This window comes from Trifolium pratense, linkage group LG4, assembly GCF_020283565.1.
Source record: "Trifolium pratense cultivar HEN17-A07 linkage group LG4, ARS_RC_1.1, whole genome shotgun sequence".
Classification (NCBI taxonomy): domain Eukaryota; kingdom Viridiplantae; phylum Streptophyta; class Magnoliopsida; order Fabales; family Fabaceae; genus Trifolium; species Trifolium pratense.
This window is the reverse complement of record NC_060062.1, coordinates 13,861,499-13,875,572: the sequence shown is the minus strand read 5'-3', so window position 1 is coordinate 13,875,572 and position 14,074 is coordinate 13,861,499. Positions and strand designations below refer to the sequence as shown.

At 30.2% G+C, this 14,074-nt stretch overlaps 2 protein-coding genes across 2 annotated transcripts; one reads left to right on the top strand and one right to left on the bottom strand.

Moving 5' to 3' along the window:
• The first annotated feature begins 2,858 nt into the window (after positions 1-2,858).
• Positions 2,859-4,125, top strand: LOC123920313 (aquaporin SIP1-1-like). Its single transcript, XM_045972585.1, has one exon. It carries the CDS (start codon positions 3,078-3,080, stop codon positions 3,807-3,809), a length of 732 nt encoding a protein of 243 aa, XP_045828541.1. The 5' UTR covers positions 2,859-3,077; the 3' UTR covers positions 3,810-4,125.
• Positions 4,126-6,347: 2,222 nt separating this feature from the next.
• On the bottom strand, positions 6,348-10,924 carry LOC123922142 (probable polygalacturonase At3g15720). The gene is made up of 8 exons (XM_045974887.1): positions 10,769-10,924; positions 10,509-10,614; positions 8,908-9,038; positions 8,158-8,365; positions 7,642-7,723; positions 7,423-7,531; positions 6,852-6,956; positions 6,348-6,527 (listed from the first exon to the last, which is right to left on the bottom strand). Exons 1-8 carry the CDS (start codon positions 10,922-10,924, stop codon positions 6,348-6,350), a joined length of 1,077 nt encoding a protein of 358 aa, XP_045830843.1.
• Positions 10,925-14,074: the final 3,150 nt, after the last annotated feature.

The window sequence follows — 14,074 nt, the reverse complement described above, 5'->3', positions numbered from 1 at the left end:
CAGAGGGAGTATATAGTATTTATTTTTTCAATCTCTTTAAATCATTGCATAGATTAACGTTGGTTGACATGATGTCGATCTTAGAAAAAAGAGGGGAAAAAATTAGGTTAAGTAATTAGGTTTAGGTTTGCGACAATGGTCCGACCTTTCTTTTAGTTCAGATGAACTATTTATATTTTTACTTGTGATCAATAGTTAAACCCTAAACCCTAAACAAGTTCAAGAGTTAGTTCGTCTTCTTATAATAGTCGAACCTTTTCATTTTGATCGGATAAATTTCAGGTAGACCGCACTTGTGATCGGGCGAGCTCCCGTGTGTATGTTTTCCGACAATGGTCCGACCTTTCTTTTAGTTCAGATGAACTATTTATATTTTTACTTCTAAACAAGTTCAAGAATTAGTTTGTCTTCCTAATTTCGTTTTGTCTTCTCTAAACTATTTTGTTTTCAATTTTTTCCCGATATGGACAACCAAAGCAAACAAAAACAAAATGACGATGAATAAGAATCACATTCTATGACATAACAGGAAAAAATAAGGAAAAAAAAACAGGAAAAAATACGCTAAAAAACATAACATCTAAGAAATTGAAAATCACAAGTTTTAGAATCTTGAAGAAATCCGGTAGATCGGTGGCGAAGGCTGCAGTAAAGATTGACATCGGATAACACAAAAGCGGAGGAGCCGTAGAATGCTAACATGACGGTGGTGGAGGATGCGGCAGAGATTGAAAGCATTAAGAAGAATAAGAAAGTTTTTTGACGATAAGAAGAAAGTTTTTTTTTTTTTTACGCGAAGAAGAAAGTTGTTTGAGACGTAATACAATTTGAAGAAGAAGCAAACAAATCAAAAGTAATTAGGTCCAAAATATAAATTCATAGAATATAATACATAAAATATAATTAATTGAAAATAAAAGTAGTCAAAATAATTTATGGTAAAAAATTAATTATGTTTGACTTAAATAAATGTGGATGAATTTCATTGGTGCCACATCATCATAGGGCACCTACCCTCAATTTATGTGAGGGTTAATTAGAAAAAACCAAAATTATTTCATTTTCAATTTTATCCTTCCTTTTGTTTTAAATTAACGTAACTAATTGCACATATTTTGGGTAAAATTGGAATTATGACATTAAAACTAATGATTGCAATAAATTTTTGCTAATATTTGAGACTAACAATTTTTTTTTGTTGCTTATATTCGAGACCGGAGAGAGCAGTTTAATTTTACCAAACACAATCTAAATCTCCTATATTTCTCATCTTTCTCTTCTCGCACTCTCTCACCTATTTCTCTTTACAACTTCTCTTTATTACTAAACATACCCTAAATGCATAATTGAAATTAACAAAATGCTTTTCTAAATGCATAGGGGAGAGAGGAGCAAAATTGTTTGTGGAAATGTTTAGGTATTCTCTCTTTTTATCATCAAATCTGGACTGTTGACTATATCTAATGGTGCTCTTTTCCAAAAGTATTGACCACATGCTTCTTTAGTCGACCACGTTGTCCACGCACCATTAGTACTTTACTTGTTTCATAAATATTTTTTTGCACAGTTGTTACATGTGGATCCTACTCTGGGATTCGTATCTACAAACAAAACAAATATTTTCTCAAAAATGAAAGTATAGTTTCAAACTGACATATATGGTGAAATTTACTCTACCAGTGGGATGATAGTTAATGTTGTTAAACTCGTTGGTTTAAGGATTAAAGAGTTGGAGGTTTAGGGTTTAAGTCCTGACAGTTAGAAAAAATTAACATAAGAACAAACCATATAAATAGATTGATGAAATAACTCCAAATGACTTGTAACTAACTTTTATTTCAGATGCATATAACTTGTTCTCATTGGTTGATCGATAAATACCTACAAATTATAAAAGGATAGTTTAGAAAAAACACAAAAAAATATACTTAAAATTACCAAAAAACATTTAGATGAGATGACGTAGATTTTTACTAATTAATTAATATTTTAGATAATTTTTGCAGTTATGCACAAAGAATACTCAATTGAAAAAGAAAAAAAATTTAAATTTGATTCTTGTGACCAATAAGCATCATATATAAAAGAAACGTATATACACATATTTTAGGTAAAGACAAATACATATACAAATTGACATCTCTATTATAAGTCCATTATTAAAATGATACTTCTCTTCTATTATCTCAATCATAACATCCTCTTTATTTTTACTAGAAAAAAAAAATTAAAAAAATGTTACTGGAGTAAATTTTATAAGACAAAAGACTACCCACAAAGGACACAAACCAACTAATTAGAATGTCCTTATTTATGTCTTGCCTCATCACCAACAAGTCATCATCTTTAAGAGAAAATCAAATCCCATGATGATCATCTTTAAAACAAACTCAAATCCCTTAATCATCTTTCTGAATATTTGTTTCACATATTGTGAAATAAATCATAAATCTCTTTCTATCAAAATAATCTATGATATTGCGTAAAAAAAAATAATCTATGATATTTTCAACTTACTATTAAATTAGTCCCTATTTTTATAAACTTTTCTTATCAAATAATCGCTGTTTAAAATTGATGGTTGATTACCTTACACTTTAATTGTATGATGTCATTGTTGACGTGATATTTAACACTTCACATCAGCGCATTGAAGTTTGAACAATGTTAGAAGATAAATATCAATAGAGACCACGAGAGATTATCAAAAAAAAATAAAAATAGAGACCACGAGACTAATATAAAAAAGTCAATGATCTATTTGAGAGTGAGTTATAAAAAAAAAAAAAAAGGAAACAATGGTATATTCATTTTTATAAGACAAAAGACTAACCTACAAGACAAAAAAAAGGAAACAATGGTACAAGGTACACAAACCAACTAATTGGAATGTCCTTATTTATGTCCATGCTTCATCACCCATAAGTCAAGATAGAAAAGAAGATGTGTTCTAGTTAATTATATCCATAAGATATTCTTCCCTCACTCTTTCTCTACCCTTCAACAATCAACACATCCAAACTGAGTGAGTGAGTGAGTTAAGTGTTATAGAATTTCAATTTCAAAAAACTCTAAACATGAGTGTGATTAAATCAGCCATAGGAGATGCAATTTTAACATCAATCTTTGTTTTCTTCATCTCAACATTAAAAATTCTCTCTACAAAAACATCATTTTTCCTTAATCTTGAACCAGTTTCACTACCTGGTTTATTCATCACAACAATCCTAAACACAATAATCATCCTCACAATAAGCCTTATTGGAAGAATCTTAGGTGGAGCTAGCTTCAACCCATCATCAACAATTTCCTTCTACACATTAGGACTAAGACCCAATTCATCTCTTCTATCAATGGCCATTAGATTTCCAGCTCAAGCAATAGGCGGCGCGTTCGGTATCAAAACAATTCTTCAAGTTATGCCAAATGAATACAAACATATGATGAAAGGTCCTTCTTTGAAAGTTGATTTACATACAGGAGCTATAGTTGAAGGTGTTTTAACATTTACTCATAACTTTGTTATTCTTATTGTTATGCTTAAGGGTCCTAAAAATCCTTGGTTAAAGGTTTATTTGCTTTCTGTTGCAACTTTGGTTTTGGTTATTATTGGTTCTGGCTATACAGGACCTTCTATGAACCCTGCTAATGCATTTGGTTGGGCTTATATGAATAATAAGCATAATACTTGGGAGCAATTTTATGTTTTTTGGATTTGTCCTTTAATTGGGGCTAGTTCTGCTGCTTTGGTTTATCGTTTTGTGTTTATGTCAGCAGAACTAGCCCCAGTTAAGGAGAAGAAAGCTTGAGTTGAAGGACATAGGCTTAAATTGTGGTCCGAAATTGTGATTATGGAGAAAGAAAATTGTTTTAGAGGTCTCAACAACAACATCGCAATTGCAATTATTGTATCTATTGTTTGTATTTTGGTACAATATTGTCGAAGTTTGCAGCATAACTGCAACTGCAATTTAGAACCATTAGGGAGTATGAATTAGTTATGATTCTATAATGAATGTTGTAATATAATTATTCCTCCTTGTACCTTGTTGTGGCCTGGATGGGGGATAATTGTAATTGATATTGATTTTATTGATTTATATGCTGATGAATTGCTTATTTTCATGGCTTTGCAATTATTAACTAACTGCACTACTGCAGAGTAGGTGGTGCATTATTTTGATCACTAAATATGGGATCTGGATTTGCTGCTATAACGTATTCACGTAGTTTCACGCGGTTATCAATCTTGGCCATAGAGTTTAGATGGAGCGGTTCAGATTTATTCGATGTTGACTTGACAGTCGAACCTAGTATTTAATCTTGTTCATTTATTTTTGATCAGATGGCTAATAAGTTAAATCTAAATCACTAAATTTGTGATATGATCTAAGTTTAACTATAGTTTTTCAGGTTGCATGTGATCTCTTAAGAAATAAGGTATTTGAAAACCGTGTTTGTTTTTAAATATGTTTTTGGACGAGATAAATTGAGCGGCCAAAAGATTGAACAAATACTAAATTGAGCGAAGTCCTGGCAAGCAAGCATATTTACATTCTGACTTAGTTCGCTCCTAGTACGCTCTGGTGAGACTTCATGCGAGGAAACAGTGCAAGTTTGCTCCTTATGTTGGCAGAGTGAAGGTCATTTGGCTAGATTTTCTTGTTCCTTTTGCTCCAACTCCTTGATTACCTATAAAAATAAGGGAATTTAGGTAGAAATGCATTTAGTTGGGGCTTTCTAATAAGTTACTTGTAAAACAAGTTAATAAGTGTTTAAAATGTATATAATGCTTCATGCCGAGCTCATGGCAATTATTTGGGCAATTGAAATAGCAACCTAAGAGTCACTCTATATCCACAAACTTAGATTGCTATCCAAGCCTGTATGAATCATGAGATTGTTTCATTGAATCTTAGAAATCGACCGTTTTTTTGGGATAGACGTGGTTTGCCTATAATTTTATATCGACCTAGTTTTTACTATTGCTTATTGCTTTTCATTTATCTTTTTGTTTTGACTAAATTACACTTTTGACCTTCTAAGTTTCACAAACATACATAGGTTTTTGCTGATGACCCCAGCACCTCACACGCTGCATGAATCTCATCACATCTAATTGTTTGTTGCGCCATAAAACATAGCACCCACCACCTTATTAACAAACAAATTAATTATATTTCCATTTCCATCATTATTTTTATTTTATTTTTATTTTGTTTTAATTATTAAGTGACTTGCCACATCGTCTTTGACTTGGTCAAAATTGACCTTTTGCAAAAAGGGCTAAAGATATGAGACCAAAAATGCTATTTTAAAAATTAGGGGGCCAAAAACCAAATTTGTAAAATTTAGGGGACAAAAATGCTATTTAATCTTTTGTTTTTTATGTCATCATGAACATTTGGAATATGATTGGAATTTACGAGAGGTGCCAACATAATTGAACTGCCTTCTAAATTGTTTGATGTCATTATGCTCTTAATTAGTTGTTTATTTATAAAATATAGCTTTGAGGAAAGTTTTTGAAAAGTCACTTTTGATTTCCTATAGAAATTATAATAAATATTAGGTTATTCTAGTTTGGAGTTTAGAGTGTCACATAGATGATAATCCAAACTAAGACATTACACGCTAAATAAAGGCAATCCAAATTTTTATTTTATTTTTTTGATTTATCAAATGAGAAATAATTTATTTCAAATTTTGATGAATATTATGGTGCAATAATTGTATTGTATAAAATGAAATTTATAGCCAAATATATGATTGGATTGATTTATATTTTTACAACTAAAAGTCCTGTATTTGGCCTAATCTTCAATCTGAAATATTGTTCGATTAAGGTTAGACATTTCATATTTTGACTTTGGAAATTTGGAATCAAAATACCAAGTTAGAATATGATTAATTTGATCTTACTCTAATTATCCAAGTTGATGATTGAATGAAAATGAAATACTCCCTCCGTCCCAAAAAGAATGACCCAGTTGACCGAAACACGCATGCCAATGCATAACTTTGGCGACTAATATCTTTAATTGTATAATAGTAAAAATTATAAAAAATTGATATTTTGAAAATACTCATCGAGACGAATCTAACAACATCTTATATGTTAATATTTATTTTTATTTATTAGTAGAAAAATATGGTCAAAACAATATATATGAATAGTGCATATATTCAAAATGGGTCATTCTTTTTGGGACGGAGGGAGTACATATTAAATTGGGAATAACACATATTATGACAAAGCAAAAAAATTTCCATATTGCATTACTATTTTTCTAAATGAATACAACTATGACATAACTTCACATTATGTCAATTATGGTTAAGCTATTTTAACTGCAAGTGACTTTTGGAACAGTGGAAGTAATTGTTCCATGGAAATTTTTGCAAATAGTATGAAGCTGAGTTTTAGGTTGAGATGGAACAATAGAAATTTTATTCAATACAATGTTGAGACAACTCTCACAGTTCAGATTAATAGCTAAGTCACCAGCACCAGTTCCACTAAATCCCTGATATGTTACATCACTCACTTGCACAGCCGATTCCTAATAATTACCACAAAGTTCAAAACATAATAAATTTTACTTATAATTGTGTCCAGAGAAAGTATATAAAAAAAAGGAGAATGTTAACTTGTGCCCTTAAGGGCACATGTTAAGGAGATAAATGTGGAAAAAATTTATTGAACTTGTGGTGTATTCAATTCTCTAAACATTAAATGTTTTCTATCATTAAAAGCTATATTTCTATTTTTAGGTAGCTTAACATGTGCCCTTAGGGCACAAGTTAACATAACCCTAAAAAAAAAAAAAAATAGAGAGAGAAATGTGTACCGCATCAATTTTAATGCCGTAATGTTGGTCTATAATTATTGCATTCTTAACATTTGTAAGCTGAATTTGCTCAAAAGTAATCTTCCTTGCAAAACCTGATCCACCCTGCAAAATAATATTTCTTTAATATTTTATTCATACTTTAAAAGTTAAAATCTAAACTAGTGTCTAATGCAAACTTTAAAATTCATTTTCCTCACTACACTACAATAAGATCAAACTACATATTTTTAGAAGCATACATCTTGAGAGGAAAACAATTATATTTTTTTTTCTCAAAAGTATATTTCTAAAGTGTATGTGGTGTAAAAAAGAATCTCCCTTTAAAATTTGGGCTTGAGATGGTTCACTATCTACTCCCCATTTGTCTAGAAAAATCATGCCATTTCTTTTACTAATTTAAAACTATGAGTCAATGTGTTAATAATATATGTAATATAAAATATAGAATAATTAATATTACCATTACCAATGCCAAATATACACAATTATACGATTGGAGCTAAAGAAGTGAAAAAATAATTTGTAGAAATATTATAATTGGATTCTCATTTATATATTAGTTACTCACAGGAAATGTCTTGATTCGTGCTCCATTTGTAGTATCAGTGAAGCTACAATTCTTTACATGAACCTCTTCGACCTCCTCATGAGACTTTCCCTTACCAAGGCTGCCAATGCTGTTTAATCCAAATAATTTTATGAGATTTCTCAAATATAATCGATATCGATATAATAATAATAATAATAATAATAATAATAATAATAATATGAAACTCCGTACTCTAACCTTATTCCATGACCTGGTCCACAGGCAACATTAGTAGCATTGATGTAAGAAGATCCACCATTAATAGCAATACAATCATCACCTGTTTATAAAATGCCAACTCGTCTGAAAATTGAACTTATATATTGATCATTGTTATAAAATGCTATTTTAATAATTATGATAATCATTTTGTAAGCAAAGGTATATATAGGAAGATTAAGAGGTAGGTACTTGAACCCAATACAAATTTTTTACTCAAAGATGACTTAGTGCACATTATATGTTTATGACACCAATCAAGAAAACTATAACAAGTTAATAACCAAATAATATGTTAATAAAAACTTCATGCTCTTTTTATCCCTTCATGTTGATATCATTTAGTAAAAATCAGAAGCAAAATTATGAGCCTAGGAGCCTTGAAAAACAAACCAATTAAACACATTTTAAATTTATAGTGTGTATGTATAACTCATTTTAAAATACTACTAAAATTAAAATTTCATAAGACAAAAATAATTAAACTTTGATTACCTGCATGAATGGTTGAATCTTTTATCAAGATATTCTTGGATGAAGAAATGTCAAACCCATCGGTATTGGGACTAGTTCCAGGAGAATTAACTAGTACATTCGAGAATGTTGCACCGTCGCAACCATTTATTGATATATGAGCTCCTGGACTATTACTGATCCTCAAACCGTTAACATTAAGTTTGTTGCATGAATGGAAAGACAAGACCTATACAGTTAATTAACAAGAAATTAAAACGATAAAGAATCACCAAAAAAACATAGTATTCTGGGACTCAATTATTTAGGATTAAAAATTTTAATTTTTGAATAAATTACATTTTAGATTTGTAAAATTTGTGCTGTTAACTTGACCAAAAAAATAAATAAATAAATAAATTTGTGATGTTAAAAAAAATGTAAAACTTGTAATCTATGCAAAATTATTAAAAATAAAATGTATGAAATTTGATATTCGGTGTCAACATACAGCACTACTAAATATTATGAAGGAAGTGGGTGACGAAAAGCAAGAATATGCAACGTGGAACCTTATAAAGAGCTTCAAACATTTATTTTGTTGTGTTATGTAAATCATGTGATGGATGTGTATAAAATCAACGATGCGGATTATTCTTGCCTTTTGTTTTTTCACTTTCTTGTGACAACTATCATTATATATATATATATATATATATATATATATATATATATATATATATATATATATATATATATACACACAACAAATAAAGTGTAGAATAATCATACTACTGGTCGAGGGCAAGTTTTGCATGGCCACCAAGTAGAACCATGGCCGTCGAGTCCTCCTGTGTTTGTGCCATCAATTGTAAGACCATTTATATATTCGATATTAATCCAATGTGAAGTATCCTTCCATGCTTCCTTAGAAGGGGCAACAATATTTCCTTCAAGCTGCAATTCATTTATGCATAAGAGAGAGTGCAAAATAAACAAAGAGCATTTTACGATAAACGTGGCATACGAAACACAAGAAATGTTTATATGGAATTGTTTTACAGGTTGAAATTACTAAAGTTCCATATTTGGTGGAAAACATGTTGGTCATGGCTTAAATCGATGGCTAAGATTTATTTATGTGTTTCGTTTCGTAAACACCAACATTTTTAATAAATAAATATGTCAGTTTTAGAATTGTTGGTATAATGAGAGACGGCGATTTTGAAGAATAAGACAAACGCTTAAGGAGATTTAATAGTATAGTATATTAATTTTTCTACTCTCTAACAAAAAAACAAGTTGATTTTTCTACTTATTTTTCATGTTTTTTAATATGAAAATTTTTATTATTTTTTTGACTAATTTTTCGTGTTAACTATGTTTTTATTATTTATCTTGTATCAATTACTCACTGATTTATTCTATAAATCCACTTCTTTCTATATAATGTCAGTTTTTCTAATATTATGAAAGATTTGAGCCCTATTAGGCTTGTTCTCCCAAAAAAAAAAAAAGACGTTTGACCCATTTTACATCTAAATATTCCTTATTTAAAAATTTGTCAAAAAAAGTTACACGTTCATTCCCCCACAAAACAATTAAGGAAAATAAAAAAATCAAGAGTTAAATTTGGTATAAATTAAAATGCACATACATCCCCCTCATAAAACATATGAGGAAAATTCAAAATTTCACGTATATCATCCAACAAATAAAATCAAGGCTTTTCTACCAATCGTTAGTTGGTTCAGTGGTGATCGGTGCTGAACTTGGTAGGGAGGACCGCGGTTCGATCCCCCACAACTGCGATCGGGAGGGGACTGGAACCACTTGATGCCAGAACTGACCCCCGAACCAGATTCAACTGGTGGTGAAAAGCTGAAAAAAAAATAAAAAAATCAAGGCTTTTCTTTTTATATTGAACATTTTTTTATAAATGAAATGAATTAAGTTTGTGTGTTAAAAAAAAAAAAAGGCTTCTGTTGCTTAAAAAAAGGCTTTTGTAGTGAAAAAAAGGCTTTTGTAGTCATTTTTTTTTTTTTTTAAAAAAAGGCTAATTAAAAATCAAGAGTATTAAAATTTGTTTTAAAATAATTAAATATAAAAAACAACATGTTAGTATTTGTTTTCATTTTTCTTCTTGGTACCTAGATTCAATAACTTTAGCATTATCAACATTGCAGATCTGAAGATATGTCAATCTATTTCGGCCATTTTAATTTTGTGATATCGATCAATTATAAGATTTGTCGCAAAAATTATATATTAAATGATTGAATAATTGGTTGATATGAAACAAAATTTTAAGGTTGGAAGTGTTAGTAGCATACATATATTGGGGGTTAGCTATAGTTATACCTTAATGTTAATACTTGTGGCCTTGCAATCACCACCGTTGAATAATAAGTTCGTCACTAAAAATATTTTATTTGCTGGAATAACTAGTGTTGCTGAGCCTTGTGCTGCACATGTGCTATTCCATGCACGTAAAAATGCCTACAATCAAACCAAAATACAAAAATAAATATTGTTAACAGTTATTTAAATTGCTATTCCAAAAAATAAAAAGAGTAGATACATCAATTATTCAAGATCAGAGTGCATAATGAAATATTAAAATTAAAAGGACGAGAAAGAAAGACATATGTACTTGTGCATCATCAGTTTTGCCATCGCCATGAGCACCATATTGCATCACATTAAATATATTATTATTTGTTCCAACTAGATTCAACCTATCACATAGACAATGTGAAAAAAAACCAAGAATCAAAACACAAATGATTGACACAAGAGAGTGATCCATAGAGGTTTCTTAGTTATGAATTAGGATTGAAAGTTACTATGGTGATTTGTGAGTAATTGTGTAGGGGTTAAATAGAAAGTTAATGGAAGAAATTTCGGATTAAAGAATCGGAACAAAACAGTACAAATGGAATGTTGCTGTTCAAAAAAAGTACAAATGGAATGTCTTTGAATTATTTTTTAATTGTGTAGGGGTCATTTAATTTGGCATTTTTAATTTGATTATAAATGTCAAATTATATATTAATTATGAATATGGTCTAACTATTAATACGTTGTATATGTACCAAAAAAAGATTTATTGTAGTAAAAAACTATTTAATACATTGTCAAGCAATATCGTTTTGTGAAAAAATTAAAAGTAATATCATTAATTATAAGAGAAACTTTTTATTTTTTTGACGGATCATTATAAGAGAAGCTTCTCTAACTTATTTCTTAGACAATATTTTTATCATCATACGATAGGAATAAAGTTTCCATCGCTGTTTATAACTGTTATAATCTCTTCGGAAAAATTGTGAGGGACACAAAATTGATTTTCTTCTCAAAACCGAATATTTTATGCGCATGAATCCGTGATTTGTCACTTGAATCAATTTATTAGTACTTTTTTTTATTGACCGAATGTCTAATTGAATAACGACTAATATTAACTTTTTCTCAAAAAAAACTCAAATTAAGAGATTAAAAAAATCAGATTGTGTTCACACTATATATAAGGAAGGTCTATTTACCAAACTTAAAATAAATCTCAAGTATTTATTATATCCTAAAAGTATAAATGTATGATTGATCTTTTAAAGTGAAGATATTAGAATTATTTCAAGTATTCTACCAAAAAAAAAAGAATTATTTCAAGTAATGTCTTCATGAACTTAACTCAGTACGTTGGTACGAACATCGCATGTATTATGTAGGAATCGGGGTTCGAACCCCGGACATTCCACTTATTCACCTTTAAAGTGGAATTTCTACTCACTAAGCTACTAGACAAAATAAAAAGAAAAAACAAATTTCAAGTAACAATTATTATTATATAAATTTTTTATATAAGGGATTGGTAATTTGAAAGGAAAAGAATAAAAGATCCATAGTAGGAAAGCAAATAAAAGAGTACTTAATTTGTGAAAAACAAAATATTGATTATTGAAATAATACAGGAAAGGAAATAAAAGATCAATAGGGACGTCGGCGGCGATCGGAACACAGTGGTACGGTGTAGTCGTAGGAATGGTGGTCATAGTGTAGTTGCCGGAATGACAGTGGCGGCAGGGGCAGAAGTAGGTATCATACTATCATCCATTTGGGGGCTCAAGCCCCCGCCAAAAGATATAGCTTTACTTTAATAGTACTATTTTTTTTTTTAAGTCCCAATGACTAAGGCTATTATTCATTCACCTCCAATTTTTCTTCTTATTTTTTAATTTTTCACTACTCCAATTTTTCAATATTCACACACACTTTCTCTCTTAAATTTAATCTTCTCTCTTAACTTTTAAATTGTTGGTACTAAAAAATATCATCGATCATTTTTATAATATGGAATCTTGTAGAAGACTATTGTAATTTATATAACATTTTTATGTGTTTTGAGTTATTTTTTTGTCACTATAGTATGTTATAAACCATTGGAGCGGTTTCCTGCTATAATTGCTAGCTCCCACCAATAATTTTTTTTGAATCCGCCATAGTGGCGGCTGTCACCATAAAATCGACGGTGGTGGTAGGAATATTAAGGAGTGGTGAAGGAATTGAAGATGGATAACTTATAAATTGCTTTGAACAGACATAACGGAACCGCTCCAATGGTGAGCTTAGGTGGTTGATTATGGTGGCTTGGAGTCTCGGGCACGAAGAGGAAAGGTACTTGCAAAAATATTAGTCTTGAATAAGATAAATGCTAAGAAAATTGGGAAAATCTTGCATACCTTAGGGTTTAGAGGCCTGTGTGTATTTATAGGCTAACTTTGCATGAGTATATATGAAAAGTGACAATTCCACTACGTTAGTGGAATCATGAATAATACTAAATTAGTATTATGTTGGACTCTTGTTGGCTGAGACCATGTGCCCCCAAGAACGTGTGTGTCCTTGACTCCTTGTCTTAGAACAGTAATCCTATGACATGCATTGAAGTTTAGCGCCTTTAGATCCTGAGAGTACCGAGATTTAGTCCAATCCGGAACATAAACCAACAACCAAAAACAAAACAAAAACAAAAAAATTGTTTTGGTATTGAATTTTAGGCAAAACCTGTTTAAAAAAAAAAAAAAAAAAAAACCAAATAAACCAAAATTTGACAACGACCCTGAACGGGCCTTTAGATTTTTTTGGAGCCTAAATGTAGCATAAAAATATTAATATTTTTTGAATTTAATTTATATTCAACGTCGGTGTAAAGTTATTTTGCACATGCGTCCAATAAATACCGACACATCATGTATGATCATTAAAAACACATGATGTGTCACATTCATTAAATGATGTGGCAACGCGTCATTGGATGTACGTGTAAAAAAAAATTACACCGACGGTGCACAACAATTAAACTCATATTTTTTATATAATTTTAAATTTAATAACACATAGCATGCACGCACACTCTTTACCTCCCTGATTGGTATAATGTGTGTTTGTTCCTAGGTAAAATTTAGTTTGAACCATGACAAAAAAAAATAATATTTTGAATGGGTTGATTTTAGAAAATTAAATTTTGCACACTAGCACTGGCGGAACTAGGGGGTGGCTGGGGTGGGCCGCGGCCATCCCCGAAAAAATGAGAAATTACTTTAATACTCTTAGTAATTTTATAATATTAAATGTATATATATTTATTTGCACACATAGAGTATTAAAAGTAACGCGCAACCCAATGGTTGTTCAAGAAGACATAACACCCTTGCATCCTGGGGTCGCGAGTTCAACTCTTACTCACCCCAGTTTTGATACCGAATCTGGGTCTGATAGACCCGGTATATTTTATATTTCCTCCACGGATAAAATAGATTTCATATTTATAATAGAGTTGTATGCTATCTAAAAAAAATGAAGATAATGTCGCACAAACTACATATTTGGAGAAAATTATATGATAAAGAAGATAAGACATGTCTTTCTACAAAGTCAGCTTCAAGTAAAACTTTTGAGC

Coding starts and splice junctions, on each gene's coding strand:
- LOC123920313 (XM_045972585.1), top strand. CDS start 3,078: ATGAGTGTGATTAAATCAGCCATAGGAGATGCAATTTTAACATCAATC.
- LOC123922142 (XM_045974887.1), bottom strand. CDS start 10,924: ATGGATCACTCTCTTGTGTCAATCATTTGTGTTTTGATTCTTGGTTTT. Junction 9,039..10,508: donor GAACTTATTATTCAACGGTG/GTGATTGCAAGG, acceptor CTTCTAAGGAAG/CATGGAAGGATACTTCACAT. Junction 6,528..6,851: donor ACGGCATTAAAATTGATGCG/GTACACATTTCT, acceptor GTAACATATCAG/GGATTTAGTGGAACTGGTGC.